Genomic DNA, 20,560 nt, shown 5'->3' with positions numbered 1-20,560 from the left:
ATATTTCAAAGAACATGAGCACATTCTAAAATGACTTTAATTTTATGAAATTATTTGTTTCCTCTATTTAGTAAACTTTAGACAAGCTCGCTGTCAAACACTAGATGAGACCCAGAACTCTGCTTCGTTTAGTAGATCATCGGCCATAGGCAAGCGCAGAGCAGCTGTAGACGGAGAATAGTGATGACATGTATGGGCTTCTCAACATTTCAACTTTTTCCCAGGCTGGAGGGCCCCACAGAGCATAGGACAAGAACAGGACGTTTCTCTTACTTGTCTAATCTTGAAAACGCTGTGGCAAAAAGCAACAGGCAGTCCTTAACAGAAACAATCAGAACTAGTTCTGCAGATTTGTTTCCTTCAGCAGAAAGCCGCCAACTGGACTCTTCTGAAAACTCGGACACCACGAACCCACACATAGAATCACGCTAGCGCCAGGGCGACTTCCGAGATCAAAGTCCTAATATAAGAAGCCCATCGAGACACATGAGCGAGAAAATGACTCTCACTTCCCATTGGCTGAACTTTCAGTTTGGCCCTCTAATACATTTTCATTGGTTGCTATTGCTGTCACGTCTTTTCGCCACACCCACTTCCTGGTCCGCTTCCAGCAAGGGAGGGAGGACCAGAGGGAGGTACGGTAATCTGGGGCTCTTCCATTTCCCCATACACTAGGCGGAGGCTCTTGCCACGCCCCTGTAAGCTTGAGGGCCCGCCCCCAGAACGTCAGTTCCCACCCCTTATAGTTGGAACCCCGCCCACAGCCCGAGATACCGCCTCGGAAAGTTAGATCCCCGCCCCCAGCTCATGGTCACACCCCTACCTGCGGTCCCGCCCTAATGTGTGGCCCCGCCCCCGTGCTCAAGCCCCGCCCCAGGCAAGACAGGTCCACGCCCCTTGCCCGCGGACCCGCCCCTCCCTCCCCAGAAGGCGGCGGCCGTAGCCGCAGGAAGATGCTGGAAGCGGCGGGGCGCGCGCCGCAGAGGTGCTGAAGGGACAGTTCCCGCGGCAGAACTTGCCCCTGAGCGCGCGGGGCACATAAGCGATGGAGACTATCTGGATCTACCAGTTCCGCCTCATCGTGATCGGGGACTCCACGGTGGGCAAGTCGTGCCTCCTGCACCGCTTCACCCAGGGCCGCTTCCCAGGGCTGCGCTCCCCCGCCTGCGACCCCACGGTTGGCGTCGACTTCTTCTCGCGCCTGCTGGAGATTGAGCCGGGCAAGAGGATCAAGCTGCAGCTCTGGGACACGGCGGGGCAGGAGCGCTTCAGGTAGGGAGGCACCCGCTACGAGCTCTCGAAAGTGCTCGCGCTCCGTGCTCGCTTCCCCTTCGCCCCTCCCCTTCCAGGGGCTACTTCCTCCTCCGCAGTTTCTCCTTTCTTTAGCGCGGATTCCTGCGCCCCCTTTCTGTCTCCTTTTCCGTCCGAACCAGGGTCGCCCAGTCTTCCCTAGCTCTATCTGCTCCTCTAGGCATGTGGGTCCCTTTAGCTCCCCCTTTAGCTGCCTTCACCCCAAACTCGACTTCGCACACACACTTGACTCAACGACCTTCCTCCTAGCGTCCCGTCTTCAGCCTTCCCCAAGCCTCTTTCGGGCCGGGAGAAATGCCAAGTGGGGTTCCCTGGTTTGTGATAAATCTTTAGTTCTCAGCAAGCAGAACTCCAGCCGGGCTTATGGCCTGGGCTCCCTGGGAACGGTTCACAGCGAGATGCATGCGGTAATTGGTTTGAACATCTGACAGCACCAAGTGCGGTCATCAGAAAATACTGGGCCATGACCCTCGGGAGGAGGTCCTGGAAAACCACTAAATGCAACATCAGAGTCACTGACACAACTGAGGGTGTGTGTGTTTGTGTTTAAAGGGTGGAGTTGCCTTTAAAAGTTTGTCATTTTTGGTGCTTTGATGTGAGAAAGATAATATTGAGGTTTGTCTGCAACTTTCCCTTTAACGTTCCGGCGAGATAACAAGAGAAAACACTTTTCTAAATTGTACAAAGACGACTGACGTTACAGAAATAAAAAGTAAATGAAACTGAATTCCTTGGATATTTGAGACCAAATCACATTTAAAGCATATTTCCAGTTTCTGGGTTCGAAGGAAGGTAAGGAACTGGTAATGTACTGTTTTGTTTCTTAAAATTCACATGATCAATTGGAACTCTTGTAGGCAAGCACTTTTATGTCTCTCAGCAAGTACTCTGCTTGTGAAATAAAGAACTCCATTAAGGAACTTCCCAAACATGGCTTCCCCTCACTCCCAACCAGCATCCATTCCGAATGAGTGCAGCCGACATCTGTAGTGTCCAACATTGAAATTTTTGGCTTCCATTCTTCGGCCTGACACTGATTCGTGGAGATAATAAGGAAACTTGTAGAGTAGTTTTCTTACTTTTGTGTGTGAAGTACAGACATGGTAAGGCCAGCTTTCAGCGGTGTTAAGGGGCATCGATTTTGTTTAGAATTCCATGAAGACATTTTTGTTCCCTTTTCAATCAGCCTCCTTTGATTGAAACAGTTTTTAAAACCTGTGTAAAATGAAGATATCTTCATGATTTCTAAGATTCCTTCTGGTTCAACCACTCTTGAGATCAGTTACAGATGCTTCTATTTGTGGTCTTAGTCAGGGTTAAACTTTGAGATATTTCAAGGTCAGAAAAAAAAAACATTTACTGAGAGTGCTTGCTCTGCCCTTTAAAGGTAGTAAAATCTTCCTGTTTCTATTTACTTAAAAGTAATTCCTCGACCTATTGACAGGAAAATAAAGGATAATTAATCTATTAGAATGTAAAGACCTTTGCTAAAGATGTTTTGTAATGCCTTTGAGAAGAATGCAAATAGCAATTCATTTTATATATACATTATTAAAACCATCCAGTAACTGCCCCATAATAATGCAAGAACAGCTAGAGAATGTTTACAATGAGTCATACTTTGTTTTGCTTGGCTCTTTACCAATGATATATTCATAAATACATATTTCAGTAGTTACCTACAATACTTGCCTTTCTAGCATTTAGCAGAAAGCTTCACCATAAAACTGTATTCAAAACAATTACTGTTAAATCATCCCACATCTTCTAGAAAATGCAGATATTTATTTTGAATCATGGATCTCCTGGCACGTTTTATTACATTCAAGGGTACTTGGAGATATATGCCTGTCATTACAATCATACCCTGAGGATTTTGTGGGAAATATTGTATTAGAAGGTTTATTGGTGATTGGACATAAAGCAAAAAAGGAGCTTACCTCAGAGAGCTCATGGTGTAGTTTGAAAGCATCAAGAAATATATTACAGAACAATGAAATGACCAGCTGGTAATTATCATGACTAGTCTTCTGTTCAGTATTTAAATTAGCATTCTAGTGGATTTTAACTACTTGCAAAACAAAAAGGGACAAGATCAGCTGGGCACAGTGACACTTGCCTATCATTCAAAGGTTGAAGCAGGAGGATCTTGTGTAGCCAGCCCAGGCTACACAACCAGATCCTCTCAAAAGGGAACAACACTGGGCATATATAAGCCTTTAATGCCAGCATTTGGGTTTTTTTGTTTTGTTTTGGTTTGGTTTTTTGTTGTTGTTGTTGTTGTTATTGGTTTTTTTTGTTTGTTTGTTTTTTCAAGACAGGGTTTCTCTGTGTAGCTTTGGGTGCCTGTCCTGGAACTCGCTTTGTAGCCCAGTCTGGCCTCGAACTCACAGATATCCACCTGTCTCTGCCTCCCCAGGGCTGGGATTGAAGGCGTGCTCCACCATACCAGGGGCCATACAGTGTTAGTAAGTTTATAGGAAGGGTTAAAAATATGAAAGGTGTTAAGCAGAAGAATATAAATTTTGACGGTTTTTCCATAAAATGCATTTATGTAATATAAAGTACTGTGGTCTGTCTCCTTCTTGTGCTGGTCACCAATTTCAACCAGCCCCACCAGTGTAACTGGTGAGAAGTGTCGGGATTTCTAAAGGGGGGGGGGGTCTATAGAGTAAAGTCATTGGGTCATTGGATACATCATCCTTGAGAGGGATCAAGTAATTTCTCATGGAGGGTCTGCAAGATGGCTCTTTGGGTAAAGGTACTTGCTGCCAAACCTGGTAAACTAAGTTTGATTCCTGGGATCCACATGGTATAAAAAAGCATTGACTCTTACAAATTGTCCTCTGACTTCTATGTGTATACTGTGGTGCCCCCCCCCAATTAAATTCATGAAATAAAAATTTAAAGGAAAAATTTAAGGTAGAGCATTTTAAAAAGTAATTTCTCGCCGGGCGGTGGTGGCGCACGCCTTTAATCCCAGCACTCGGGAGGCAGAGCCAGGCGGATCTCTGTGAGTTCGAGGCCAGCCTGGACTACCAAGTGAGTTCCAGGAAAGGCGCAAAGCTACACAGAGAAACCCTGTCTCGAAAAACCAAAAAAAAAAAAAAAAAAAAGTAATTTCTCATGGAACCCCAATTAGTTTCGTGAAAGTAAGTTCTTACAAAAGAATGAGCCTGGCCCCTCCCAGATTTCTAGTACCTTGTCTGGCTATGTGATGTCTTCCTCTCAAACAAGCTGCCACCAGGATGTCACCTACCAGCCAAAGGGGCCCTCACCAAACCTAGCGTCAAGCTGTTTGGACTTTCAGCCTCCAAAACTGAACTAGATGAACTATTTTCCTTTCTACTGTATCCAGCCTCGGGTATTTTGTCGGAGTAGCAGAAAGTGGTCTAAAATATAAAGTGGAAAAAGCATGAGTAGCAATAATGAATACACACATACCATGAGACTTCCAGATTTCAAACCACGTTTGGCCGTTTTTTTTCCATATTGTCTGACCTTTGGGTAGTACAATTATAGCCACTAATTATAATGCTCAGAGAATAGTGTCTGCCTCCGTGCTCTCAAGATGTGCTCTGTAGAACACTCATCTCCTGTGATTCTTTTCAAAGGATGACTTGCATAATTACATGTGTTTAGAAATCTCTACCCATATAACATCCCCTTAAAACACCTTATCAAAGCCTCTAAGAAGCAAGGCATGATGGTATATGCCTGTGATCTAAACACCTGGGAAGCAGAGGCAGGATTATAAGTTTGAAGCCAGCATCGGCTACATAGCAAGACTTTGTCTCAAACTACCAAGGACTAAAGCTGTAGCTCAGTGGCAGAGTACTTGTTTACCATTCCCAAGACCCTAGGTTCGATCCCAGCACTGGAGGAGGAAGAAAGCTGCAAAGAAATATTGCAGCAAAGAAATGTGTGTTTAACTTTGATTAAATTAACAGATTTACTTGGGCTATTTCCAAAATAACCAATTAGAGATAACTGGTGTGCAAGGAGTATGCTTTGGGAAAGGCTCCTTTGATAAGTTGCTTTCATCTTTTTCAGATTTGAAGCAATAGCAGACCTACATAAATGAGTTAGCTGGCTAATTAACATAACAAAAGGCTTTAGGCTGTAAGGCTGTTAGTTAACTCCAGGGCTCTCCTATCTGCCTCAGTGTTGAGGTTACGTGCACACTGCCATACCTGGCTTTTCTACACAGGTGCTGGGACCCAAATAGGTCCTCATACTTGCAAAGCAAGTGCTTTACCCACTGAGCCATTTTCCCGTCCTCTTTTTCTGGTTCATTAGCCCCTCCCAATGTATCCCTTTTTACAGGGTTTATTTAGTGTGATATGGAGTCTTGTAGACACGGCCGAAGTATAGCTTCAAATATAGATGCTGCCTCAGATATACAAAGTGTAGTAAGTGACCCAAATTGAAACCAAGAAATGAGACCAAGACAGAATGCTGTAAAGGGGAGTTGGGTGGTTCCTAAAAACTTCCCTAGCTGGGCTGGACAGTGGTGGCCCCTTGGGAGGCAGAGGCAGGTGGATTTCTGTCTCTGTGAGTTTGAGGCCAGCCTGGTCTACAAAGCAAGTTCCAGGACAGCTAGGACTGTTACACAGAGAAATCCTGTCTTGAGAAAAAACAAAACTTCCCTAGCTGTTAAAAAAAAAGACATTATGAAGAAAGATTATAGATTCTCAAATTATAGGTATTGCCTGCTACTTTTCCTTGAAATAGTTTTCAATGTGCTATTAATAGGTGTCACTAGAGAAAAGACTTTCATATTTTTTATTAAACTAAATTTACACAATTTTGTTGAGAAATGGTGTCATGAAATCCAGACTGGTTCAAACTCACCTCGTAGTTATTCCTTTAAAACTGAACTCCTGATCCCCCGTCTCCACTTCTCAAATGCCATTTTCTAAGTAATATAATTAATGTATAGAGAATCTTTGACTTGCCCAAGATCTTATAGCCCATAGCTGGTTTTCATGAGAACTCCGTTCTCACCGGGCAATGGTGGCACACACCTTTAATCTCAGCACTCAGGAGACAGAAGCAGGTGGATCTCTGTGAGTCAAGGCCAACCTGGTCTACAGAGCGTGTTGCAGGACAGAAACTGTCTAGAAAAGCAAAACAAAAATAAATAAATAAACCCTCAGTTCTCTTCTCTTGATTTTATTTATTTTTTATTTCATGTGTATGTATGCCCTGTGTACCACATGTATGTAGTGTCCGTGGAGTCTAGAAGAGGGCATCAGATGCCCTGGGACTGGAATTACAGATGGTTATGAGTCAACGTGTCGATGCTTGGAATTAAACATGGGTCCTCTGGAAGAGCAGCCAGTGCTCTTTACCTCTGACCATCTCCCCAGCCCCCCAGGTCTCTTAACATCGTATCTAGTGCTCTTTCTATGTCCAGCTCGTTATGGTTGAAGCAAACTGTAATGGCATGCACAGTTTCTATCCTGGAAAGTCTTTGTTTCCAAACAACACAACACCCATCCCAGTGGACCCAGATTAATAGCCATCCAAACCATTGTTTTACTTACTGCTATATTCAGGAAACAAAGGGGGAAACTGCTTTACATAGTGGGTGCAATATCAAAATGGAAGCATATACCTGTGGCATCAGTGAATGACAGCCTTCCCCTCTGTGCAGCCTTGCTGACTGCACTGCTACACTTAGTAATAATCATAATAATAATAATAATAATATACAAAGTAAGAGTCAGTTCTCTCCTTCCACCATATGGGTCCCAAGGACTGAACTGAAGTCATCAGGGTTGATGGCAAGACCCTATTCCTGCTGAGCCATCTTACTGGCCACTCTGATTCTGAAGTGTTCTGTCTGTTTAGATAAGGGGAGGTCTTGAGAACACATCAGGGTATGGCTCTTAAAGTTCCATAAGTACTATGAAATACCTTTTCAGTCCTTACATGCTACCTTCCCCCCAGCCCCCAATCTGAGAAGGAATGATTATTTACTTGTGGAAAGTCCCATTAGTTCAATTGATTTGGAAATAAAAACAGTAGTTTTAGAAGTAGGCTGAAATGATGAAAGGATAAACGGTGAGTGTAATACATTTCAGAACATGAAATCATAGGACACAAAGCAGTACAGAAAAAAGTAGCAGGCTTTCACAGGTCACCAGCCCCCCAAATCATGACACGGAGACTTATTATTAATTGTGAATGCTCGGCCTTATCTGTGTTGTCCCTCTAGCTCTTATAACTTAATTTAAACTGTTTCTCTTCATCTACGCTTTTGCCTCGGGGCTTTTTACCTTTCTTTCCTTCTGTATGTCCTGCCTTTCCCACTTCTTCCATGGCTGGCCAGCTGGCCCTGGGCGTCTTCCTCTCTTTCTCCCTGTCCTCTCTCTTTTTTCTTCTTTCCAGCCTAGATTCCTCCTCCTCTTTATTCTCTCTGCCCACTAGCCCCACCTGTCCTTCTACTGCCTGGCTATTGGCCATTCAGTTTTTTATTAGATCAATCAGGTGCCTTAGGCAGGCAAGGTGAAACAGCAACACATCTTTACATAATTAAATAAATGCAGCATAAACAAATATAGCACATCTGTACATAGTTAAAGAAATATTCCACAACAGAAAAAGCCACATGACAGTAGACTGTAGATGCAGAAATGATAGGAGAATTCTAAGCCAAGAACGTTTATTCTTTGCTTATATTGGGTAGTATTTAATTATCTCTGATTAATCCCTTTTATTATGTGATAAGTAAAGTAATGTTGAGAAGCTGGACATTACTCTTCTGCAAAAAAAAAAAAAAAAAAAAAAAAAAAAACCAGAAAGCACTGGCATCGGGGCTGGGTAGATGGCTCAGTGGATAAAGAGCTTTACTGTTCAAGCACAAGGACCTGAGTTCAGATCCCCAGCACTCATGTAAAATGGCATGTATTTGTTTATGGAGGGTCTTAGTACATAGCCAAGGCTAGCTTTGAACTCATGATCCTCCTGCCTCAGCCTGTCAGTCTTGGGATTATAGCCATACACCACCATGACTAGCTCTGTGGACCTTATTTTTTTTTTTAAATATTTATTTATTTATTATGTATATAGTGTTCTGTCTGCATGTGTCCTTGCAGGCCAGAAGAGGGCACCAGATCTCATTACAGATGGTTGTGAGCCACCATGTGGTTGCTGGGAATTGAACTCAGGACCTCTGGAAGAACAGCCAGTGTTCTTAACTGCTGAGCCATCTGTCCAGCCCTGTGGACCTTATTTTATAATGAGGGCAGGGGGCTGAGATATAATCAAACAGCTGAAAAATGATATAGAATGTCAGAATGTATTAACTGCTATGGAGAAAAAGAACAAAAATAGCAAATAGATTATTGGGGATGGCAAGAAGCACTGTCACCAGAGGGATGTGTCATGAAAGGGAGATAAAAGATGTCCACTGGGGAGTTGACTGACATGTTCAAAGGGAAAATGGGCTCCATTAGTTCCTTGTTATTTCTTGGAGCCTCTGTAACCACAGCCTGATTTTTTTTTTTTAAATGGGAGGAAGCTGGAATTATTAATGTTTGGGTGAAGAAAGACTATGCTAAGTTCACAGTGTCAGAATCCTTGGCAAGGGCAGGGACTGAGTCCTGATAAAATGAGAGGGGAGACTTGCTGTGAGCTCCTAATGTCATCCTGAGGGCCAGCATCACCAGGCAAAAGAAGCAGGAGAGTGAAGTGTCAACACAATGCCTATTCCCACAAGGGCAGTCAGAACCTACAGCCCTGGCTGGAAGAGAGGCTAATGCATTTGTAGGCTACTAGCTGCCAACAGTCTTCAACATCAAAGCCCTGCTGTCTTCTGAATACCTGTTTTACAGTTGGCAAAGCCGCAAGAAGGGCATTTCCAGGGGATTCGTTTAACCCAAGCCAGCAGGTGCCCAGGATTTTAAAGGGTCTGATGCCCATCTAGCAAAGTACATGATGACATGTAAACACTACATATCTTACCACTTACACTGAAATATTTAGATAATGTCACTGCTATAATTCCTGAGCACTCCAGGGCCTATGGAGTGTTATCCTCCAAATAGCAACATTATCTTGTTTTCAGTGCCTGCCAGAAAACTAGGTAGCTGCCTGAGATATCATTTATATTTCTTTAGAACCTCAATAATTGTTCTTTGTGCCAAAAGACTCCAGATTCCCCACAGCAGTTTGCTCCCAGTCCTCACATTAATCATACATTAAGCAAGTCTTTGTAAATGCAAGTGGGCTCCAAGGCTGCTAGCAGTCACTTGTGTATATATTATCTCTGGGGGAATAAAAAAGAAGAAAATTCAACAGCTAAAACTTTTTATGTAGCCATGCTGGACATGGTGGCGTGCACCTATAATCCCAGTACTCAGAAGGCTAAGGCTAACTATGAGTTTGAGGCTAGACTGGGCTATTTGGAAAGAGACAAAGAGACAGAGAGCTGTCGGAGGACAGAGAAGGCACGATTCCACTATTAGATGCATTTAACTTGTCAAACTAAAGAAGCAGGGAATAGAATGACGGCTCTATAAAACAGATATTTAGATACCTGAAGATCTAAGCAACATTGTCCTTAAACTTAACGGTACTGTACTATACACTTAAAAATTAAAGAGGTGTGACGACTCAAGTCTGAGATGTCCCCCAAAGCTCATATAGTTGCCAGCCGATAAGTTTGGGAGAAGTGACTGAATCTTGACCTAACTGATAGATTAATCCCCAATGGTGTCACAATATGATAGCAATGTAAGATCTGGAGAAGGGTTGGGAAACGTCACTGAAAGATATGCCTCGTCCCTGGAATGTGAATGTTCTTCTCCTCTGTCTGTGTCCCTCTGCCTATCACTTTCCTCTCCCTCTCTATCCCTACATCCCTCTCCCCCTCTTCACCTTCTCCATCCCTGCCACCCTGAGGTGAGCAGTTCTGCTCACACACCCTGACTGCCATGATGCTTTTCCTTATCACAGGGGACTTTGGGCAGAAACCTCTGAAACTGTGAGCGAAAATAAATCTTCTTTTCCCCTTAAATTGCTTTTCTCAGGTGTTTGTCATAGTGACAAATAGTCTGACCGACTAACATGGAGGAAGATCTCCCACTAGTCTTCATTTCTCTATAATTTATTAGATTTGTTTTTTGGTAATACAAACAAAATTGTACATGTTTATAGGGTATCATGACATTTTGATACACATATTTGTTGTCTAATGTTTAAATATGATTACATTAATTTACCTCAGACAACATTTTATGGTGAAAACAAACTCTTTTCTGTAGGCTTTTAAAAAAATATACAGTACTTTATCATTATCATTGGTCATATATATATTTTTTAATTGAACCTTCACTTTATTGTTTTGTTTTGTTTGTTTTGGTTTTGGTTTTTTCAAGACAGAGTTTATCTGTTTAGTCCTTGCTGTCCTGGAACTCACTTTGTAGACCAGACTGGCCTCCAACTCAGAGATCCACCTGCCTCTGCTTCCCAAGTGCTGGGATTAAAGATGTATGTCACCACCACCCGGCCCAAACCTTCACTTTATAAAACCATGTTGGAAGTTATGACCTTGTGACCTTGATTTCTAAAATTTTTCTGAGACAAAGTCTGTGCAAATTTCCTCGATCAGATATGTCCTGGACGCCCTGGGTAAAAGTATCTTAAGGATCTTCATAAAAAGTTAAATTTGTTCAGATCTCTTTTGAGGCTACCTTGATAGGCTAGGATAAGATAGTTCCTAAGCTGGAGAAACAAGTTTAGAAGAAGCAGTAGATCCAGCCCATGAGCTTTGAGCAGCAAGAGCCACAGGAAGCCTATAGTCCTCACATGATGGTGCTGCCCCCTTCCTGCCTGTTCAGCCACTGCCATTGACACTCCAAGGAGCCAGTTGGCAGCCTGGACTAATTCAGTAGGAGCATTACAGTGTTCTCTAGTGAAAGCATCCCCCCTCTGACTGCAAAAGCTTGTTTATCAGCAAAATTTAAAGGGATTAAAAGCATCAAAAATATTTAGTGACTCAGGAGCCCAACATGGTGACTCATAATCCCAGTTCTTGGGAAGATATGGCAGAATTGCCTAGAGTTCAAGGCCTAGTGGGCTACAGTGTGAGTCACTAGCAAAAAATGGAAAGGAAATTTGAAAATAAAATAAGATTTAGTGACTCATTAAATGCAACTGAGAAAGGCTTCATCCCCAACCTTCATCCATTGCTTCGCACAGAACAACTGTGACTCACGGAGGAAACACTCACCCTCTACTACTCATTCGTTTAGGATGTATGCATTCTGAAGAACCATGTCAAAACCTTGCAAGGTGACATCTCCTGGATGTGGCACGTCTAAATCCTCACGGGCCATTCCACAGTTGTACAGGACCAGCTGCCTCTCGATGATAGCGGCAAGCTCTTGGAATCCCGTGGTTGACATCAGCCCGTTTCCCATCTTCACCATGATTAATTACTTTAATCGGTGCCCTATATACAATACCACGGCAAGGAATGAGGCATTCTGTGATTTCATGGATGGTTACTAAGATGTCCTGATTCCGGAGTAAATCCTTTACAGTGAGAACATCCAACTTCTCACATCAGTAGTTGCTGGAGATGTGGGTAGCAAACAATGGCCATCCAAGCCAACCTGAGTAAAGGGAAGACCCTTGGGCCCCGGCCCAGCTCTCACGACCACTTTGCATTCAAACTAGAGAGGAAAGCTTTACCTATAATGACAGGACAGGCTCTTTTGTTTTGCTAATTATCAGAATTCCTGTCCTTTTGGTAGGCTTTCCTGTAAGCTACAAGAGTTTGTTACTGTTTGTTACATGTTCATCAGCACGCCCCTCAAACCTCTTTATAAGTAGATGGTGGGCTTTGTTTTAGTTTTCATGACAAGCCCTTAGCCTGTGCTAATGAATTGTTGTGGGTCTTGAGCCACATCTGCCCTCTAGGAAAAGTAGACAGGGAGTTGTACCACCGGAAACTTTCAAATGGGAGCATTTATTTCCCTTTTCTAGTTAGCTTGAAGTTCTCCAAGGAGTGGAGTTGACTGGTGCTGCTGACTGGTGCTAGCTTGATCTCTCTCTCTCTCTCTCTCTCTCTCTCTCTCTCTCTCTCTCTCTCTCTCTCTCTGTTTTGGGTGGGAGGGTGACGGAGCTCAAGCCTGATGCATCAAGGAATATCCTGCTCACAGTGAGTATTCAAGTCTTGCAGTCACTTGGTGTTCTATAGATGGGCATTTAGTCTCTTTCAAAGCCAGGTTGTGAGCCAAGAACTGTTTTTCAAAAGTGTAACAGCCTTTGACAAAGAGCATGCCTCTGTTCCAAAATGTCACTCCTATAATTGTCTGCTGGAGTCTTCCCTGGCCTTAATTGAACATCTCAGTCTTGTGTGTACACTTGAGGCTGCTACCATTAGATCTGATGGCCTAAGTGGCCAAGTTGCTTGTGTTCTATCATAGAGCAGTGATTCTCAACCTCCCTAATGCTGTGGCCCTTTAATACAGTTCCTCATGTTGTGGTGACCCCCAACCATAAAATTATTTCCGTTGCTACTTTATAACTGTAATTTTGCTACTGGTATGAAATATAATGTAAATATCTATGTTTTCAGATGCTCTTAGGCGACCCCTGTGAAAAGGTCATTTGACCCCCTCAAGAAGTGTCAACCCACAGTTTGAGAATCGTTAGCATAGACCAATCAAAGGTACTTTCTTTAGTCCTGTTAAAGCTGCTACTTTTTGGGTCTCACACTTATGGGTCAGAGAAGTACATTATACTTTACAAATTTCCTCTAAGATTAAGAAAAAGCCATCTTTTTTCTTAACAGGAGCATAAGATATATAACTACAACTACAAGGTGGTGTACCTGAGTTTAATCCCAAAACCCATATAAAGGTAGAAGGAGAGAACTAAATCCATGAGTCTGTGCTCTGGCCTCACAGCATACATCATGCATAGACAATAGTAATGATGGTAATTATTAATAAATTTTAAAGATAAGGGAGTTGGGGATTTAGCTTAGTGGTAGAGTGCTTGCCTAGCAAGCGCCAGGCCCTGGGTTCGGTCCTCAGCTCTGGAAAAAAAAAAAAAAAAAAAAAAAGACAAAAAAATTAAAGATAGGATCTCACTATGTATTTCTGGCTGGCCCTGGACTCACAGATAGCTGCCTGCCTGTGCTTGAGTGGTGTCATTAAAATCGCATACCACCATGCCCAGTTAATTAATTTTAAAAGACATTACAATTGCCAGGCAGGTTGGCACACCCCTTTAATCCCAGCACTTGGAAGGCAGAGGTAGGTGGATCTTTGTGAGTTCGAGGCCAGCCTGGTCTACAGAGCGAGTGCCAGTGACAGGCACCAAAGCTACACAGAGAAACCCTGTCTCAAAAAACCAACCAAAAAACAAACAAACAAAAGACACTACAACTCACTTTCTTTGGTTTCATTAACATGTCTCCAGCTTAAAAGTCACCCTACCACCCCCAAGAAACTTCACTGAGAGCGCTGACTGCTGTGTGTGAATCAGCCTCTCCAGTACTGATAGCAGATGCTCTATGTAAAACATGAGGCCCAGCTGCTGAGAGATGAAACGTTAGACAACATTTTTCTACTGCTTTTATCTCTATGCCCTGGCTTCATTATTCTGTCATGTCTCTGTTTTCCTCATCAGCTGTGTTGGTCACCCTGACCAGATCATCCATTCATTCATTCACAAAGACACTGGGTGATCATTCTGTACTACGCACTTGAAGAGCACTGGGTATTTGGCCATGAACAAAACAGACATGACTCTTCCTGCCTGTTAGTTAGCAAGCCTGTAGCATAGATACAGAAAGTAGGAAAGAGGGGTAAAGGATACTGTACAAAAGTGCCAGCGGTTCCTTGGCACTGTTGAGTGCCCACTTGGGATTGGTTATAATTAATTCATAGCGACTTCAATTGATGTATCACTGAACCATCTCCTCAGCCCAAATTTGCAGGTAAAATATTTTTACATTTATTTATTTGAGGGTGTGGGACAGGTACACACCAAAGGACAGCCTGTAGGAGGAAGTTCTTCCCTTCTGCTGTGTGGGTCCTGATACTGAACTTAGGTCATCATGCATGGCAACAAGCACCCCCATGCACTGAATCATCTCACTGGGCCCCAAATCTAGGCTGTGAGAGATGAGGAAATCTTAAAAACAGGTGCTGTTGACCAGAGTGGATGCTGGTATCAGCAGAACGACAGGACTTGAGACAGAGAGAGCCAAGTGCTAAAATCTCCAGGCTGTAGAGAATGGCCCAGAGCTGACAGATGCCAGCAGATGGCTTCAGTCTCAAAGGAGCAGAGGATTTGTTTACAGTGGGATTGGAGGGGATAATGGGGAGGGAGGTGGGGGAGGCTGAGGCCAAGCCAGAGGAGATGCCTCTGAAGGTGAGTGAGACTGAGTCACCTTCAAACTGGGGAAGATCAGCAGGCTTCTTTTACATTCAAAAGCCGTGGGGCTGAGGACATAGCTCAGTGGCAGAGTGCACATTTATGGATTAGGCCTTGGATTTAATCCTCAACCCCAAAAGATATAAAGACAAACAAAACCTGGATCTTCCCTTTGGGTTCTGTATCCCCCCGACCCTCTGACCCTTGCATTCTGGTCAGAGGATAGTCTCACAACTAATAATTCCCCCTCTAACATTCAAAATTAAGATTTTCTTTTAAAAATACGTAAGTTGCTAGAAAACATGGTGTTTCCTACAATGGAAGACATGCTTCTGTGTATATATGTGTGTGTGTGTGTGTGTGTGTGTATACATATATATGTGCAACCATTTCAACATTGAATTTTTCTTTTTGGGTGGTAACTCATTTTTTTTTTAACTTGTAAAGGTAAATATTCACTGAAATAACATAATTCTAAATATCTTGATGATTGAATGAGGTCATGCGGTTAATTTGTTTGTATTATATCCCAGTAATTTGAAAGATCTATTCCTGTTCTTTTTTTAAACATTCCATCATTTCCCCTTCCCTTTCCCTCTCCAAGCCCTCCTGTGTACCCCTGACCTTACTTTCTTTCAAACCCAGGGGTTGTTTTTTTTTTCTTTAATTTTTGTTGCTGGGATGTGTGTGTGTGTGTGTGTATGTGTGTGTGTGTGTGTGTGTGTGTGTGTATGTGTCCCTAAATATATAAATACAGCTTGCTCGGTCGTTGTGATGTTACTTGTGTGTTTGTTTTCAGGGCTGACCACTCGGAATGGTTTTTCCTAGGGAAGCCCATGCCTCCCACTCTCAGCATTTCTTAGCTGCCTGGAATTCTTTGTCTAGGATTGAACATGAACTGTCCCCCTTCATGTCAGCATGTCTATTGGTGTGGTCCTTATTCAAGCTCTATTATTTTTAATTACGTATTCTTGTGTCTGCATGTAAGTATGTATATTTGAATGCAGTTGCCCTCCAAGGGTAGAGACATCTGATTCCCCTGGAGCTGGAGTTACAGGCAGTTGTGAGCCAACATGGGTGCTGGAAACCTAACTTGGGTCCTCAGAGAACAGCACGCACTTGTAACCACTGAGCTATCTCCCAGGTTCCCATATCCCAGTAAAATCTTGAAAAACTTGCACTAAGTAATCTTCTCAACATTGAATTTTCAACCACAAAAGGCTTGTTTTTAAAAATCATACTGGTAAATCCAGTGAGATGGCTCAGCAGGTAAAGGCACTTCCTACCAAGCCTGAGGACCTGAGTTCGATCTTGTCTTAGTTAGGGTTTCTGTTGATGTGAAGGGACACCACAGCCATGGCAACTCTTAGAAAGGAAAACATTCAGCTGAGGTGTCAGCTTACAGTTCAGAGGTTCAGTGCATTATCATCATGGCCGGAAGCATGGCGGTGTGCAGGTAGACATGATGCTGGCTACATCTTGATCAGAAGGCAACAGGACATGGACTGTCTCACCGAGCATGGCTTAAGCATATATGAACCCTCAAAACTGGCCTCCACAGCGACACATTTCCTCCAACAAGAACATATCTACAAACATACCATACCAACAAAGCCACCTAATTCCACTCCCTTTGGGGGCCATTTTCTTTCAAACCAACACAGATCTCGAAACTCACATGGTGGAAGGAGAAAATAAACCCTTGAAAGTTGTCCTCTGATCTCCACATGTGTGCCATGGTATGCATGTACCCAAATACATATATAACATACACATACACACACATAAAGTAAATAAATAAATGTAATAAAATTACGCTGGTGGTAAGGTCTAGAGAGCAAGGCGGATTTGGTGCTGATGAAGTTTCAGCCTGACAACATAACCTTAATTACATCTATCTTACCATACTGCACATCTGCCTGAATTCACACACATCCAGAGAGATGAGTGGCAGAACAGTAACAAATTTATTATCCAACAGAATTAAAAAAGACAGTGGCAACTTAATTGAACTAGGTTATTTGTATCCCGCCAAAGATGGCGGGCAATTTTTCTTGTCGTCAATGCTGTACCGTATGTAGTTCTCAAACTGTCACTTGGAGCCTAGCATGACGGTGCGTGCCTGCAATCCTCGGACTCAGAAGGCTGAGTTGGGAAGACAGCTGGGCCACATAGCAGTTCTAGGCTGGCCTGGGCTTGGAAAACAATGTCTCAAAAATAGAAAGATGGATGAAAGGACAGGAAAAAGTATTGTATGAATTTTGAGGAAAAACTGGGAGGCAAGTGAAGAAACGGGGAAGGGTAGATGCTTTTTTCTTCGCACTCAGAAAGCAAAGGTGTTGTTTTTTTCCTGGCAGTACTAAGTATTGAACCTGGGGCCTCATGAGTGCTAGACAAGTACTCGGTGACTGAAAACACCTGCCCTAGAAGCAAAGGCAGGCATAGTGTTGGGTCACCGAACTACTGTAGCTTTAGGAATGAGGATAATGTAGTGAGCACAAGGGTCTGGGGCGTTCCACTGTCCCTTCACAGAGGTCTCTGTACCTTGGACAAGTAGATGAGTTTAGTGTAGAGCGTTAACAACTTGGATTCTGACACTTGGGAGGTCCTTGGCATTCAACACTTCCTCTTGTACTTCTGAGTAGTCAGTCCTGTGTAGCAAACATTTTGTGATACCTAAGACTTACCAGCCAATATGATGTAAGACACATGTATAAAACATGTTTGACCTTCAAGGAACCATGTATTGAGCCAGAGACATACCTACATATCTTTTGTAAAACAGCGGGAGAGAGACCTTGGTGGGTTGGAGCTAAGGGGTCCCACAGCTGGGTGAGAAAGAGACATGCCATGCAGACACTGCAGGTGGTAGTCATGGAGGGTGGGAGCCTCGGGGATAGACACACCATGCAGGTGGCACTCACGTGGAAAGTTTTAAAGTTTTATTAAGGGAAAGAGAGAGGGGGAAGAGAGAAAGTGGGTGAGGGCTGAGGAGAGAAGAAGAGGAAGAGAAGGAGGAAGAGAGGAAGCAAGGGGTGCAGAGTGACCTCCATAGGAAGAGAGAGGAAAGAAGATAGGAAGGGAGAGGGGAAGAGACTGGGGGAGGGGGCAGGGGTTTTCTCTTAAAGAGGACTTTACCTAGGATGATGTTGTCAGGACGCTGGGTGGGCTAAGGTATTGCCCACTTATTGGCTGGGTCCCCAAGGGGCGGGTCTGAATGCTAACAATATCCAGTCAGCACATTATAAAAATTGATGTGAACGTAATAGCAGTGTGCTAACCAATCGGTGGGATCATTTGAGAAAGGACTCAGTGATGGGGAAGGCTTCTCAGGTGATAGCTTTCTTCAACTATTGGAGGAGAAACAGGAGTGTGAAAGACAGAGAAAGGATAGATGACATCCAGGTAGGAAAAGATGAAATGAACATGCAACAGATGTCTTTCCTAAGCTGTTACAACAGAACCTCACTGAACTATCGGCCAGGAAAGAGTCACCAAGTCTGCCTTACTGTATGACCCTTCCCTTTACACCCTCTCCATCTCTCCGTTTGTTTGCTTTGTGTTTGGAATTGTTTCTGACTGTCTCAAATATCCCAGGCTGGCCTCAATCTCATTATGTTAGCAGAGAAGACTTGAATATGTGTGCGTACGCACGCACGCGCGCGTGTGTATGAGTGAGTGAGTGAGTGTGTGTGTGTGTGTGTGTGTGTGTGTGTGTGTGTGTGTGCAGGTACCCAAGCACATGTGTGTGGTGAGTGTGGAGGCCTGAAGTCAATCTCGGGTAGTGTTCCTCTTTTATGTCTACCTTGTTTTTTGAGAGCAATCTCTCACTGGCCTGGAACTCATCAAGTATATTAGCTGTCTGGACAGCAGCTCCCAGGGTCTGCCTGCCTCTGCCTCCCCAGTGCTAGGAGTACAATTTTGAGGCACCACACCAGGCTTTTTTCATGAGTTCTAGGGACCAAACGCAGGTCTTCATGTTTGCATGGCAAGTCCTTGTCCAACTGAGTTAGCTTCTCAGCCCAACCTTGATCATTCTCTTCCCTTCACGTCCTGTGTGAAGGGATTACAGGGCTGTGTCACCATACAGGTCGTATCTGGAACCAGGGATTGATCAGGGCTTCCTGCATGCTAGGCACTCTACTGACTTACATCCCTAGTCCTCTGTTTTTGACCCAATTTTGTAATAACTCTTTTATCAAATACTTAAAAATAAAACCCCATAAATCACTGCAAGATGATATACTGCCAAAGTCCTTATGTGTCTAAGAAATGCAGCTTCAATATTCTGTCCACATATGAAATGGGCCTATGTGTTAACCTCAGATATTTTTGTTCACCTAAGATTCTTCATACTGGATTTTTAAATTCTATTTAAATGACATTAAGTTGTCTTCAAATTTGATTTTGGTGTTTCATTATTCAAAGGAGAAAAGAGCATTATCCTTACACAAGCTTCTTTATTTTTCAGATCCATAACTCGATCCTATTACCGCAACTCAGTTGGTGGATTTTTAGTATTTGACATTACTAACCGACGGTCTTTTGAACATGTGAAAGACTGGCTAGAGGAAGCGAAAATGCACGTACAGCCTTTTCATATCATATTCCTACTGGTGGGACATAAATGTGATTTAGCTTCACAACGCCAGGTGTCAAGGGAAGAAGCCGAGAAACTGTCAACAGACTGTGGAATGAAGTACATAGAAACCTCAGCCAAAGACGCTACAAATGTTGAGGAGTCCTTCACAATCTTGACAAGAGACATATATGAACTTATTAAGAAGGGAGAGATATGTATTCAGGATGGCTGGGAAGGGGTTAAAAGTGGTTTTGTTCCAAATACTGTGCATTCTTCTGAGGAAGCCGTGAAGCCCAGGAGAGAGTGCTTCTGCTGACTTCAGCATGCCAAAGAACTACTGCAGACAGGTCACGACGCTTCTGGATAAGAGTCACATTTAGAGCAGAATGGCACAAGGAGTGAACATCTACAAAACATCCAGACCCACGGTAGCACCATTGTTAGCTGTCGGATACAGGACTCTGTGCTCGCCAGTTACACGCTAGCAGCTAGGGGTTATGAGGAAAAGCAGGCAACTCTTTTCCTGAAACCAGTGTCTACAAGATTACATCCATTCTCACTTTCTTAGCATATAGCAGACCTTAGCGTCCAGATATGTCAATATTATTCATCTTTCTTGACAGTTGTAAATGGAGTTTTGGGTATATACGTAGTCTGGCTGAAAATAAATGTATCAGAATTATATTCTCCTGAGCGAATTAGTATTAAATGTACAGTGCACTTGAAGGGCCAACGAGATGACTCAGTGAGTGAAGGAGCTTGCCACCACATCTGTAGACTTGAGTTTGATCTCTGGAACCCCTGTGGTGGAAGGAAAGAACCCACTTCCCTGGAAGTTGTCTCCTGACTTCAGTATACACGCCGTCCTGTCATACATATGCACACACGAATACACATGAGTGAGTGCAGGGACATACACCAAATAATGTGAAAAATGCATAAGGTACACCTTGCAGGCTGTGGCCATAGCTCAGTGGCAGAATGTTTCCTTAGTTTCTGAAAATCTAGATTCAATCCCCGGCATCAAAACTGGGGATTGGGCCGGGGAGGCAAAGTACTTGTCAGCAGTCTCAGATGTACTGACTAAGACTAAAATATAAATTTTCTTTTCAAAGTACCAGGTTTGTACTTCTTAGAACATAATAAAATAAGTTTTGTATTCCTTTTTGTTCCTGGGTTTATTCACTTACAATTATTGTAAGAGCCACTGAAATCTTCACTTTTGATAAGGTATGCAAATGTTCAAAGGAGATATTTTATGCAAAT

The 20,560-nt window shown here is 43.3% G+C and overlaps 1 protein-coding gene across 1 annotated transcript; it reads left to right on the top strand.

Moving 5' to 3' along the window:
* Nucleotides 1-936: 936 nt before the first annotated feature.
* Nucleotides 937-20,458, top strand: Rab39a (RAB39A, member RAS oncogene family). Its single transcript, XM_052760472.1, has 2 exons — nucleotides 937-1,272; nucleotides 19,184-20,458. The coding sequence occupies exons 1-2, from the start codon at nucleotides 1,046-1,048 to the stop codon at nucleotides 19,608-19,610; spliced, it is 654 nt and encodes a 217-aa protein (XP_052616432.1). The 5' UTR covers nucleotides 937-1,045; the 3' UTR covers nucleotides 19,611-20,458.
* The last annotated feature ends 102 nt before the right edge of the window (nucleotides 20,459-20,560 follow it).

The sequence above is a fragment of the Peromyscus californicus genome, unplaced genomic scaffold (genome assembly GCF_007827085.1).
Source record: "Peromyscus californicus insignis strain IS unplaced genomic scaffold, ASM782708v3 Scaffold_11__1_contigs__length_118956290, whole genome shotgun sequence".
Taxonomy (NCBI): domain Eukaryota; kingdom Metazoa; phylum Chordata; class Mammalia; order Rodentia; family Cricetidae; genus Peromyscus; species Peromyscus californicus.
This window is presented reverse-complemented; position numbering and strand designations above follow the sequence as displayed.